The sequence below is a fragment of the Cynoglossus semilaevis genome, chromosome 9 (assembly GCF_000523025.1).
Source record: "Cynoglossus semilaevis isolate Cse_v1.0 chromosome 9, Cse_v1.0, whole genome shotgun sequence".
Lineage (NCBI taxonomy): Eukaryota > Metazoa > Chordata > Actinopteri > Pleuronectiformes > Cynoglossidae > Cynoglossus > Cynoglossus semilaevis.
The window spans coordinates 3,341,802-3,355,349 of record NC_024315.1 but is presented as its reverse complement, the minus strand read 5'-3'; the positions used below and the strand labels follow the sequence as shown (position 1 = coordinate 3,355,349).

Sequence of the window (13,548 nt, the reverse complement as noted above, 5' to 3'; positions counted from 1 at the left end):
TGAATGCGAACCTCAAGTACTTTCTGAATACTGGCTACAAAGCTACAGATTCAGATACTTCAAAGGTAACAGTAGCGTTTCTCACACACCTGCCATTTCTGTTATCAGTGTTATTTTCAGTTTACTTTAGTTTTTTTTGTAACTTGTAGCTTCCAGCCCATTGATTAGTACACTATGCATGGAGCCCAAAGGTCAATTTGGGCATGTTTTAACTTATACATACTTTCAATGCCAATATATGAGTGTTTTATTTAATATGTTTATATACCCATTTATATTAACATGTATTTTAGAATGTCCGATTCCAGTCACAGTGTAAGGATAGTTTTTTATCACGTTTTCACATCTAAAAAGAGTAGCAGACTTTGGTATGAATATACATAACTATATATACATATGTTACATTACAAAAACATCCTTTTAAAATACTATTATATCTTCTGACTATTCAAATTTGTCTTCTTGGTCATTGTTTTTTTCTTCACTTAGATCCAACACCACAATCTAGGAAGAAAAGCCAGAGATCACCTACAGCGTACCAAAAAGGCCAAGAAACCTGCGGAGCCTGAGTCACTGTTCACGGAAGAGGACTTCCAGAAGTTTCAAAAGGAATTCTTTGGCAGAACTGTTGAGTAAAAAGGAAGTGCACACAGTATTGTACACGAGAGGGCGCCGATGCTGCATTTGTGGCTCAAAGTGGAATTCTAGACCAACTTTTATCTTGGGCGTTTTTTGTTTTTTACAAAAATTGTTGGCACTAAGAAGTGAGAGTTACTGGCATTTCACTTCCAAATGTATTTTGATTAAGTTCTCTAATATTTTTGTTCCTGAGTACATGCAAACATAGTTTTGATTTTGCAAAAATAAATTTTCCACTCGGTACAATATGATGCATTGAATGTGTTAAAAAAATACAGTATAAATTGCCGTAATTCTTACAGTGGTTCGTAGCACGACCATAGCTAAAGTTGGCCACCAGGTGGCTGTGGTGCACTAAGAATTCATGACGGTTGCAGTGAGGAATCCCGAGTGGTTGTGCCAAACTGGGGCTAAATGCTGCTGCTGGGACACTAAGGGCCCAAAGGATTACACTGTCTGTTGCAAGAATCACCCAGCGAAGTGCAAAAAAATAGTCATAGTATGAATGTCAGTAGAATAGTGCAGTTATAGATATTTTGTTTCTGAATTTTAAAGTGATCGCAGGTCTCAAGTTTGCCCAAAATTCTTAACACGAAACAAACTTTTATGGAAAATATAACAGGTGTTAAATTCTTTATATATAAAAATTAAAAATTGGAGCATATACATGTCCTTATTTCTCATTGAGCACCTGTTTCCCAAAATGTCTGTGCACGTCACTGCTCATGTGTTCCTTCCAGAAACTCTCGCAACCTCTTCTGCCCCTTGCTCGTATAATTTAAATAATTCAAATAATTTATTATTATTTTTGTTGTTTTAAAAAGGTAATATAACAGGGTAGTCTGTTCAATTCATGTAATTCCATATGAATCGATGTATCTGATTTGCATATAGCCAATCAAACGCAAGACTGTGGTGACGTGTACGGCGGAGGAATACCCCATGAGTGCATCGGTCTTTATAAGGCAGAGTGACGCCTATTAACTGTAATGCGTTTCCCGTCCCGTGTTCTCTGATTGTTGTTGCTCGGTCAATGCACCAGAGCTCTGTTATTTAAACTTCCCAAAGACAAATCTTAAAAGCGATATAATGGCTGTATAAAGGCGTGCGGCGGCGGTACTTGGCTGTGGCAATAAAAGGGCAGTGCGTTGGCGATTGGCACTGGCAGTTTCTGGCAAAATGGCGTAAGTATATTCTCACTAAATTCATTGTGCTGCATATATTTACTATCATAAATAATGAAGTAAATGGCGACAGTCGACGTGGTAATGATTGTCTGCGTTAATATTATCGTGTCTTTTCTGTAGTAATAAAAAAGTCTTCCTCACAGTTTGAGCAGTCCCCGCCCGACAGTTTGTTAGACGTTTATTTATGACGTTATCTTGTTTACCGCCGCTACACCTTCAAAAGTCGTTTATACGCCCGTTGTGTAAAATCTCTCGCCCTGTCCCTTTTGGTTGTATTCTGTTAAACATCATCTGTTCGCATTGTTTGTGGTCATTTGTGTAAAACTATTGACAACGTGGCGTCCAAAATGGCGCGCGGTCGTTCCGGGGCTGTTCTTGAAACACAAGGCTGTGTTGTGAAAATGGCGGGTGTCCTCCCACATTAGCACGGATATGGGCGGGATTAGTGACCAGAACATGACCAAATTAGGAAATGTCGTTCCACCAGTGAAGGGCGGGGTATTTTTCGTCAACGATGCTGTTACATATCACTGGAACAGAATAGTTAAAAGAAAATTTAGCCCCACCCAACAGACTGATCGCTAATCGCTCCAGTGACGCAAATGCTTACGATAAAGGAAGTTTGGCCAACTTAAAACGTGTCTGTGTGTTTTGGTTGATATGAAGTTGCAAGTGAGAAAAAATGCAATCACTTATGCGTAAGGTTTTTTTATTTTATTTTAAATAAACAGTTTCCCTGACACACTTAACAGTTTGTATACATTAGAAATGTGAGAAAAACTGAGGAAGTTAAAAAATGTATTATGTTAGACAAGTTTGTGCAGCTGTGGAAATTTGTATTTCCATCAGTCAACAGCTATAACAGTAGTCCCGTTCTGTCTGTTAACAGTCAAAGACATTTCAGATCTAATCTAATTAGATCTAATGGAGGTATTTTCAGCAGTTCTCCGACATTGTCTTGAAATCTAATGGAACTTCATCTGCTTCCTTTCAATCTAGGTTTGTCTTGGCAATTCCCCTCAGCTTTGCTGGCATCGACAGCAGGACCAAACTCCTCGACTCGTTACCATCACCAGATTTGCCTTTGTTTGCATACAGCTTTTCACTGCTATCACTGAACAGCTGCAGCCATGACGCTTACTCAGTGGGCTTTGGAGGACGCGGAGGCCCTGTGCTTAGGTGGGTGTTGTTGAGTGTTCTGGAAGCACTGTTATAAACATTACTAGGAAAATAACTCAAATACCATAGACACGATTAGTAACGTATGTCACGAGTGTGAAGATTACATTAAGTCTCAAATTCTGACAATCCTTCAACAGAACACTCATTTCTGATGGCTGACCCCATGGGGCCCCTTCTGGACAAAAATGAAGAAGAAGTTCTTTCTCCCTCTTCCTCTCTGGAGGGAAAGTCTCCAGCATCGCCCTCTCCCTCTTTCTCTTCTGATGCATCGTCCATGTCGTCCTTCCAGACCCTCTCACCACCCCCGTCTCCTCCTGCCAGTATCGACTCATTCTTTGAAACCAAGGTCAGAGTGGACTCCTTCCCATGGCTGGGTGCAAGCGACCAGCTTACTGAAGTAGATGATGGCAATGGTAAGGCTGACTCTAACTGCTTAAAAATGAGGTGTTCAAGTTTGAAATGTTGTTTCATTAAGGACCCTGAGTGAAATATATCTAAGTTAAAGTATTTGTTTGTTTGTTTTTTGAACGATATAAAGGTAGATGTATTGTGCTCCTGTAGAATAATTGTTCAGAGAAGTTACTGCAAGATGTATTCTTAGCCAAATTGAAAGTGGATTAGTCTGCTTTTAAATGCTCCTTTATTGAATCAGTTAATGAGTGTCTTGTGGATAACATACCTGTTCTTGACAAGGTTTAAAGTACTGCATGTTTGTTCTTCAAGTCTGTATTTGTCTTGCTAAAGAAAAACCACTGTTTTTAATTGAGATTTCTTCCTTTGGCAGATGATACCTTTGCAGGCATTGATTTGATGCTGGACAAGACCGACCTGAGTCTCTTTGACCTGGATTCTCTGATCGGCTCCTGCTCACCTGATGGTTCCCTGAGTTCTTCTGAGGATCTCCTTGCGTCATTCAGCTCCAACATGGAGCTCGATCTAGATTCCTATGACACAGTGACCCCTGCAGCACAGGAGAACCTAGAGTCGAGTCAGGAGTTGGTCGTTAAGTCTGAGCCGCTCTCTCCAGCTCCTTCTTCACCTCTTACACAGGAGTCAGAAAGTGATATGGATGTGGAAATGTTTGCCACATCTCTCAACGCCACCATTGTCTCAGATCCAAGTGGGAACCCCTCGGCCACCAGCAACATTGTTGTGTCTCCTCCCACCACTGTCCAGCTTACTGTAGTGGTCACCAACAAAGATGAGCCTCCCATGATATCTCTCCGTGAATCACCGATCAAGTCTCCTCCTACCAGCGACTGTGAGGATGACTCAGGGATTGATTCTCTGCCTGGCTCCCCGCCTCGCATCCCATCTCCTCCTCCCACCCCCTCGCCTTCCGCCGGCTCCTCCAGAACGAAGCCTTACTCCAAACCAGAGCCCTCTAACGGCTCCTCTCCCTCAGCCAAGGCCTCAAAAGTCAAATCAGCGTCAGGCGCTCCCAAGGTGATCGAGAAGAAGATAAAGAAGATGGAGCAGAACAAGACAGCAGCTACACGCTACAGACAGAAGAAGAGGGTTGAACATGAGCAGCTGACCGTCGAGTGCGAAGAACTTGAGAAGAGGAACCAGGAGCTGGCGGAGAAAGCAGAGTCCATCAGCCGAGAAATCCAGTATCTCAAAGATCTGATGGAGGAAGTTCGCAGGCGCCGTAACAAGACCAAACCTGTGGCCTGAGTCAGCTGCTCTTGGGGTTGTGTTTCCTAATTCAAAACTTGCATGGATATGAGGTGAAGGTGGCGTGTGAGGCTGAATAAGTGAAACTGACTGCCGAACAGAGAAGAGCTGGAGAGCCTGGAAAAGCTGGAGGAGATTAGTGTAGAACAGGGGGCTGAGGGTTAGTCAGGAGAAGCATCTGTACATGCTTGTCTCTCAGTCCCCTGTTAGATTCTCATGTATGTGCACACACACACACACGGTGTTTGTCTTTTATACTTTAGCTTAGCAAAGCCTAACCATTGTAGCTCCCCGTTGTATCCCATAAAAACCCAAAACTGGTTCACAGCCCGGCTTCAGCTTCCTGTCCAAAATACATCTGTCAGTAACTTTGAACCACTTTGACCTTGTTACACACTTCTATTCCCAACACTCTTGACTTTTCTTCTTTATATTTTGAAGTCCAGAAAGGGGCCTCGAGCCTATTCAAGAAATTTTGATGTTACGCAATTTTTTTTTTCTCTTGTTTCTTTTTTTTTTTCTTTTTTTTTTTTCTTTGTCCTTTTCCTGAGTGCAGATTGTGGCTTTTATTTAATGCTGGATAAAACTTGACCAACTCTCATTTAGCTCAGTCTTTAGAGAAGGTGTTGGCTTGTAAAATTACTTTGCTCCCCCCCCCCTTTTTTTTTTTTCTAATAAACTTTAGTCTGTACTGAAGTTTAAGTCTTTGTGAGTTTTTTTTTTCTTTTTTAATTTTAAAAACCAGCTATCTGGTTCATGATTATTTACACACAGTTGAGTCATTTATTTTACACACACCTGTTCAGATTCTTCTGTGGTGAGACCTCACCCTCATGGGGAAACATTGATAAGAGTTCACTGAAACTGTAGCTGTAAAAACTTCATCACGGCTCTGAGTCCATGAAAGATTAGCAGCTGGGGAAAATGATGTTGAATAATTTAATGTGAAAATTAACTTATTTTCAGGATAGTTATATTTATTACTTAAATATGCATTTAATTCAAGATCACGTTTAAATGACATGACATGTTTCAAACAAAAAAGTCAAACGAATGCACTTTGACTAGAGGATAAACACTTGTCATAAATCTCTGAAGTTATAAGTGAAATTGATTTATTATAAATATTTCATGTGCTGAACAGACATTTGTCTTTAAATTATTTTTTTTTTTTTTTTACAACTAATGAACTGGGTGCACTGAGTGTTGGATAATATTACCACCATTTTTTGCGTTGCTCGCATGACACAGCATGACTAAGGAGGATGGCCGCGGGGGCTTCGGAAATATTTGTCACCTCCATGTGAGCTATTTTCAAGGCTGTGAGAGTCCGGTGTCTGCAGACGACCAGGTTGTATTGTTTATGTGCTTCACACTGACATTTAGAAAGATGTATGACTTTAATTTGTCCCAAGGAAAGCAATAATCCTTAAAACTAAACTAAATGAAGGCGGGCGAGGCCACAGGCCACAGGCGATGTGGTTCAGATTATTCTGGTCCCGTCACATTCTTCACTGCTTATTAGGATATCACAGCAGTGACATTACTTGGTTTACTCACACTGCTAATTCAGTCAGCAGTGTGAGTAAATGAATCTGTGTGACTGTGTGAAGTCATGAGGTTTCGTTCACTAGTCAGAGCCCAGACTTGCTTTTAATCTTTTTTTTTTCCTTCTTTGGATGTTTACTGTACTTTACAGTGTTGTGCTACAGCCACATTGATCCACTGAAAATTTAGCTTTTGGATCACAATTTTTTAAAATATATTTCATGCTCAAAAATGTATCTATTGAACATTACACTAGTAATAATTAAACACAATACAATGTACAAATATTATTGTAAACTCAAAGCATGGCATTTTCATCTGCAGTAATAATGACTCTCTCCTCCCTCCAGCAAACTGGCCCCCTAGTGGTGAGGTTGCTACTGCCTCTGTCACCAACATGAAAGTTGCAGTATTCTGTATTGTAATTTAGTCTATCCTCCTAACTGGGAGGGTATAAACGATTATTTGTCTCTGTATGTGGCACCGTGATAACCAACTTCACCAGCTGCAGCTGACCCTGTGAAAACGTTTGTCATGTTATGATTTTTCTTCTTCTACCATTTCCTTGTAGGTCTGGGACACGCGTTGTTGAGACGTTCCTGGAACTCACAGGTACTTCTCTGTTTTTTTACAGATCACTGCACTTCTAGATAGTATCTGAGTCACAGAGAGGTGAAACACGGTATAAGGCTGTCAGACTATTCATAGTGTGTCTACTGTACAAGAGTGACGACCCAGGAATCTGACACGTTCTGATGTCGTGCCCAGAGGATGAAGTCCAGACTATTTGTGGCTCATTAAAAATGTAACAAATGTTTATTTATGGCCTTCACTTCTGCACTGGACACTGGTCATATTGTCACAGAAAAGGACAGAGGAGAGAATGCCTGATGGGATATTTGTATTTTTTTTTTTAAAAAAACTTCTTCAGGACAGAGGAGAGAATGCCTGATGGGAAATTTGTTTTTGTTTTTTTTAAAAAAAACCTTCTTTAGTTGCCCTGGTGTTACATTAGAATGTTAAAAGTTATTGAGAAATAATAACTCTTACTGTAGATATTGCATAGGAATGACAATAATTAATTTTAATTTAATTTAATTGTTGGAGCAGGATTCTATGTTTTCCTCACATCCAGAGATTGTTTTGAGGACACGTGGATGAAGCACAAGCTCAAGAAACAGAAGGAACTGTAAATCTGACCACAAAACTACAGTATTTTGATCACGTCTGGGGGAAAAAGAGACGCTGTAGTGTCTCTGTGTCTTGTCCTTGGCTGCTCTGGTGGAGACAGAATTAATGTCGGCTGATTGAACAATTAGACCACACCGCTTTAAAATAAAATAAAATAAATTAAAAATCCCAACTGAGTAAACATCAGATGATTTTTTTTTCAGCTCTATCTCAATATTACAGAATCTTCCTCCAGTCATTTCTTGTAGGTCATGTCATCATTTCCTCCCCTGCCCACTGCTGTCACCTTACATCCTGTTTCAGGAAAAACTTTAGCAACCGATACTTTTCACTTCCTTTTCTCTGTGCCAGTAAATGAAACTTGTTTTCTATCAATCTGACCAGCTGCGGTGTGGTTTGGTATCACTGAGAACATTTACAGCTGCAGCTTTAAAAACATTTGTTGTTTTTACATAGACTGAAATTATGTCAGAAGAACAGAGCTTGGTATTTTCTTCCTTTACTCTGATGATAATTCTGCTCATTCTACAGTTTGTTTGGTCCAGTTTAAACTCAAATGTTTGTGAACTCCTTAAGTCCTGGGTTGTTTTTTTTTAAGTCTTAACAAAATCACATGGGCTAACCTGATATGTTGACCTAACCTGGTTAACCTAAACTGTTTATTTTTTGTCATCTTTCACCTACTTTAACCCTGTGTCGTTTTTGCTCTGAGTGAATCCCAACACCGGTGCTCAGCTGATCTTCTCTTCAGAGGATCTCAGAGCAGCTGAGCTCATTACTGAGGTCACGGGCCACAGATGAAGGAGGAAGATTTACTGGGGGAAAGTGGGACGACAGTCTCACTGCCGTTGCTCACATGAGAGCACATGCAAACCAACCAGTGTCACCTTATTCTCATTTTCTACTCGTAGGTCCAGGCTTTATTGACAACACTGTCGTCTCCATTTTGTAACAAATCCCAACATCTTAATTGTTTTTTAATTTGTGCAACATTCGATTTCTTTCCTGATGTTAAATTTATTTTTTATATTCGATGCTTTATGAAAGAAGAAGACGAAGAGTTGTTCAGCTCGTTGTCAGATAAAAGCTTCACTTCATTGTGTCTCAATTAATTTCTGAACATTTTGTCCCTGCAGAGGAACAATTTACATCACGGGGCAAAGGCGCCCTCTGGCGTCATTGTTTTGGAACATCAACTAAGGACCTACTGAGTTATGTGAGTTATGGCCATGCAGTTTTCGTGAATTTGTTTTAAATTGTTTTTTCCCCCAAGTAAATATTTAATGTTTTGAATTTGTTTTAAATTGTTTTTTCCCCCAAGTAAGTATTTAATGTTTGTGCTAAAGAAAAATACAAAAATAAATAAACAACGATTAATAAATGAAATAAAATCAGAGAATGGTAAGGGAAAATAGTTTAATTTTATTTCCATAAATATACAACGTTAGTCTCGTCAATTCACGACTCTATTCTCGTAGATATATACTAAAATTACGACTTTATTTCACCCTGAAACTTTTTTTTTCATAAAATTACTTCACGAATTAATCTTACTCTTATAATCTGTCATAATTCACGACTTTAATCTCCTAAATTTATTTTTACTGTATTTATACCATAAACGTAAACATCGTTTATCATGTATAATGTTGTTACATCATATGTTTTGCTTAAATATCACCAAAATATGTGGTTGTTTGAAACTTCCGGTTTCTGGCGAAGCATTACTTTCTACTCCAGTCCACTAGGTGGTAGTAATAAAACTTTAATGTAGTTTAAACCTCAAAGAATCGATGTAGTAGAAGAGATTGGAAGGAAGTTTGTAATTCGTTTCCAAATGTTTTGGTTTTTCCTGTGAAGAGGAACAGACAACAAATTGTGATTTTTCTTTTTGACTACGGTATTTTATGCTACACGTATTATTTAGAAGGTATGTAAGATTGTATGTTTGTAAACTCGTGTAAGATTATATGAAACCGCTTTATTATGTTTGTTAAAAAAGACGTAAGACATTTAGTCGGTTTTCTTACCGCTACAAATACGTCGCCACCGTCATTCTGTTAAAGGAAGATTTAAGACGTTGTGTTTTTAAAACAATGTCATTTTTAAAGTATAGTATAGTATAGTTTTATAGTATCTTAGTATCTTAATCGAGTGGCAAGTGGAATAAAAAAACGTCCAATACTATTAATGAACCTTGGTTTAAGTAATCAAGTCAGAAGTAAAGACGTAAGACATTTAGTCGGTTTTCTACGTTCAACGTTTAGTATGTAGTATTGTTTTTAACTGGCACAATGTTTACAACGTTATTATACTGAGTGTATGTAATGTAAGCGATTCTTAAACAACCAGTTCTGCTTTTAAGTATACAAATATCAACAACAAATATTATTGTACATTGCTAAAATATTAAATAGATAAAGTGTAGTTTTAGTCAATTCGTGAGAGTATCAGCTTTACTTCAAACCGTTTGTAGTAAGTCATTTATTAAAAAGATTTTTTTAAACATTAATTTAAAAGGTTTTTCAGAACATTTCAAACCAATTTAACCTACGCTATATTTTCCATTGGTTCATTACATTGAATTGACATCAAAGTTATTTTTTACAAAAAACATTTCACTTTATTCTCACATGTAGATCTTTTTCACTTCCTTTAAGAATGTCCTCCGCTGTTTCCCGTCTTGTGATCTGGGAGTCTGAGGGACTGCAGGCCTACCTCCACCCTCGGCCCTGGACCCCAGGGTCTGTTATCCTGGAACGCAGCTCTCATGGAAGCCCTGGAGGAAGCATCTTCCACCTGCCGGAACCAGAGTACCTGTCGTGGCTGCTGGGGGCCAGAGCTGTGGCAGAGTTGCTGTGTGACAGGTTAGGGGTTCGGAGATGTGCGCTTGTCAGCAGACCCCACAGTGACAGACCTACTCAGGTGAGGACTGTGCGACATTCAAGGTTCATGGTTATGTTGTGAAAGGCATGTTTTGTTTTACTACAATGAGTTTAAATGTCGGATAAATTGACTTTAAAAAGCACTTTTTCTTTTTTTTTTTTTACCCCAGATCCTTGTCCTCCCTTTACATGGTCTCGATGCAGAGTGGCGCCCTCACCTGGCAGTAGAGGAAGAGCACAATCCCTGTGACCCAGGGTACTGCACCTCCAAGTCTGCGCCAAAATGGAGTGACTCCAGTTTGACTGAGATTCAAACCAAGATTCGAGCCAAACTTCCATCTCCCGATGCTCCTCCTAGTCTGACATTCTTGGGGGACGACCCTGCACACCCAGGCCTCTTCTCACGCATCGTTCGTGGGGAGGAGCAGCAGTGGCGAGTGTGGGAAGACGAGGCACACGTGGCCTTCCTCACACCTTTTCCTAACTCCCCTGGCTTAACTGTGGTGGTTCCACGTCGACCTATGACCTCTGATATATTCAGACTTGAGAAGTTTGATTATGAAGGCCTGGTTCTGGCAACAAAGAACGTGGCACAGCTTCTCGAGAAGGCGTTAGGTGCCTCAGGAGTGGGGCTTATTTTTGAGGGTTTTGAGATCGACTACGCTCACGCCAAGCTGATACCTTTACATCCACCCGCAGCATCGGAATCAGGAGCTATTAACAGCAAACTTAGGATGCCCCAATTTTACCCCATATACCCCGGATATGTGACCTCAGAGGACGGACCAGAAGCCAGTTTGGAGAGTCTAAAGGAGGTTTACAACAAAATGACTTGAGTTGGTGGAAGTTCACAACAGTTGCCTTTTGTTAAAAAAAAACAACACCGTCTACAGTTGCCTTTCTTAAAACACTAGATCTGTGAGGGTTTTCATAAATAGTGTTTAAAAAATTACATTTTTACTAAAATCAAACACAGTATGATTTCAATGACAATGATTTCAAAACTTACATTTTTTTCCTACAGTAAGAAGAAGTGGAAAAATAGTGAACAATTTCAAAATTACAATAATGATTGTTTAATATTTCTAGATATTTTGGTTAATGTTTAGTCATCCTACCTATCAACAACTGGATAGATTTCAAGTCTATTAATTTACTCTTTGATATGAAATTATTATTTGATAATTAAAAAAAAATAAACAGCATATGTTAAATTAAATGATCTTTGTTTGTTTTAAATTATTATTTTGAAAACATCATTTCATAATGACACCAATATGTTCTAAATGATCATTTATATTATTATATTTCCTGTGGAAACTTAATTGTATCTCACTGTGTACTACACTGTGTACTACTTTATGGCTGAAATGAAGATAAAAAGCACTTGAACTTGAACATGTAGTTATGTTCTTTTTCCTGCTTAAAATTTCAGAAAAACAATTGGCTATGTCAACCACAACCACAAAAGAACATACTATATTAATATGTTTCTGAAAATGTCTGAAAAGTTTACCAGAAGTTAAAAAAAATGCACCAATTTGTCTTAAAAAAATATTTTTTGGTATATCACCGATTTTTCAAGAGTGAAATACTGATTAAAAATACCGATTTTTCAAGAGTGAAATACTGATACGTTTTTAAAAAATATAGAAAAAAATGCTGTCATTTGCCTTAAAATGTGTCGCTATGTCATTTTCTGTGTTTACAATAAACACAAAAAATAGATTTTTGGTATTTGGTATTTATTAATATTGATTCTATACAGTGGAACCGCGGTCTTCGAGCAAATCGGTTGTCGAAATTTTTGTTTTAAAACAAAAACTCTCCCCGTTTGCCGTTCCAAAACTCGGTTGCCGAAAAAGCCAACCGTACCACGTGGGCAGCACGTGATCCCAGTGATCGAGCATGTGGTGTCACTCTTGCCTCAGCTGGGGCTCGGCGTGTACACGCTGTAAAGTGACTGAACAGTGACTGTTATTTCTTTTATTTGTTTGTTTGTGTTTTATTCCATAAATCACCATCGGATCTAAAAGATCTAACGAAGGCAGAAAGGCGAAAAGAAACAAAACAGCGAGAACCACAATAGAAGTAACGAAAGCATGAAAATGGCGATCGTGTTTCAGACCTGGCTTCCAAACAATTAATGGATGTTATTGTTCCTTCTACCTCCTCTCCAGCCTCCACCTGCGTCATCGCGACTCTTCAGCACAGGTAAGGATGAATGAAATTGCATTTCCTATTTATAGTATATTGTTCATTCAGTTATGTTTATCTTTTTTGTTATAGCCAATGATTTTCATTGATTTTGAGTATGAACTTACAGTATATACAAAATGCTGTTGAAAAAGTTTGGATAAGCAATCATCTAGGGACGGATTAATCAATTTTTGTATTGATTATTAATGGCAAAATTGTTATAGTTTCCGGAGTTTTCTATTCAAAAACATCAGGAACACAATAAACTAGAAAACAGTGGAATTTTAATTTTCTGCATATTTCTCATGAAAATATAGCATTTTCAAAAAATTTTGAAAAAAAAAATATTTTTTTGGAATTGTTTTAAGACAACTGAGTGTTTTTTAATCATTTTTGAGAAACTTATTTTCGGATGTTTGTTCAGGAACTTATTGGTATCGTGTTTTACTGTGATTAAAAGTTGACGAAAGAAAAAAGTATGTTTAAGTTTTAATAACAAAAATGTATTTTAAATCATGAGTGTATTTTTAATCATTTTTGAGATTTTGAAAACTAAATTTACAAAAAGTTTTGTCAAAAATTCTTAGTTTTTAACCAAACAATGACACAAAACGTTCAAATTTGTTGTTTTCTAATGCCCTAATTTTATGAAAAACATGCAAGAAAAGATACGATTTTGAAATTTTTTTTTACAAAGATTTTCATCAAAATCTTTTACTTTTTGATGAAAAACAACACAAAAATTGACTTTTTAACAAAGTTTTTTACAGAAAAAACTCTTAATGTAATGTACAACAGGTTTTAATTTGATAAGAAACATGCATAAAAGATAACATTTTGAAAAATATTTTACAACAGAAAATTTTATTTAAAAAAAACTTTGAAAAAATTTTATTTTCCCAAAAAAATTTTTTTTTCCCAAAAAATCTTTTAAAAACATTAAAAAAAACATTTTTCAAAAATTATTTTTTTCTATTTTTGTAAAATCTTTTTTGTAAGAAATTTCTTCAAAAGCGTGTTTTGGGTGATATTTGAAATAT

At 37.7% G+C, this 13,548-nt stretch overlaps 2 protein-coding genes across 4 annotated transcripts; both read left to right on the top strand.

Annotated features, from left to right (window-relative positions):
- Nucleotides 1-1,613: 1,613 nt before the first annotated feature.
- Nucleotides 1,614-5,369, top strand: atf4a (activating transcription factor 4a). Its single transcript, XM_008316513.3, has 4 exons — nucleotides 1,614-1,823; nucleotides 2,826-3,005; nucleotides 3,146-3,421; nucleotides 3,793-5,369. The coding sequence occupies exons 2-4, from the start codon at nucleotides 2,957-2,959 to the stop codon at nucleotides 4,683-4,685; spliced, it is 1,218 nt and encodes a 405-aa protein (XP_008314735.1). The 5' UTR covers nucleotides 1,614-1,823; nucleotides 2,826-2,956; the 3' UTR covers nucleotides 4,686-5,369.
- Nucleotides 5,370-7,839: 2,470 nt separating this feature from the next.
- LOC103383413 (uncharacterized) lies at nucleotides 7,840-11,878 on the top strand. Of its 3 annotated transcripts, XM_008316511.3 has the most exons (5): nucleotides 7,840-8,331; nucleotides 8,561-8,640; nucleotides 10,085-10,349; nucleotides 10,480-11,176; nucleotides 11,212-11,878. In XM_008316511.3, exons 3-4 carry the CDS (start codon nucleotides 10,086-10,088, stop codon nucleotides 11,143-11,145), a joined length of 930 nt encoding a protein of 309 aa, XP_008314733.1. In that variant the 5' UTR covers nucleotides 7,840-8,331; nucleotides 8,561-8,640; nucleotide 10,085; the 3' UTR covers nucleotides 11,146-11,176; nucleotides 11,212-11,878. The 3 variants fall into 3 exon arrangements, with proteins under 3 accessions (XP_008314733.1, XP_024914647.1, XP_008314732.1); XM_025058879.1 differs by lacking the exons at nucleotides 7,840-8,331; nucleotides 8,561-8,640 and adding an exon at nucleotides 9,206-9,354 and having other exon boundaries at nucleotides 11,212-11,875; XM_008316510.3 differs by lacking the exons at nucleotides 7,840-8,331; nucleotides 8,561-8,640; nucleotides 11,212-11,878 and adding an exon at nucleotides 9,206-9,354 and having other exon boundaries at nucleotides 10,480-11,178.
- The last annotated feature ends 1,670 nt before the right edge of the window (nucleotides 11,879-13,548 follow it).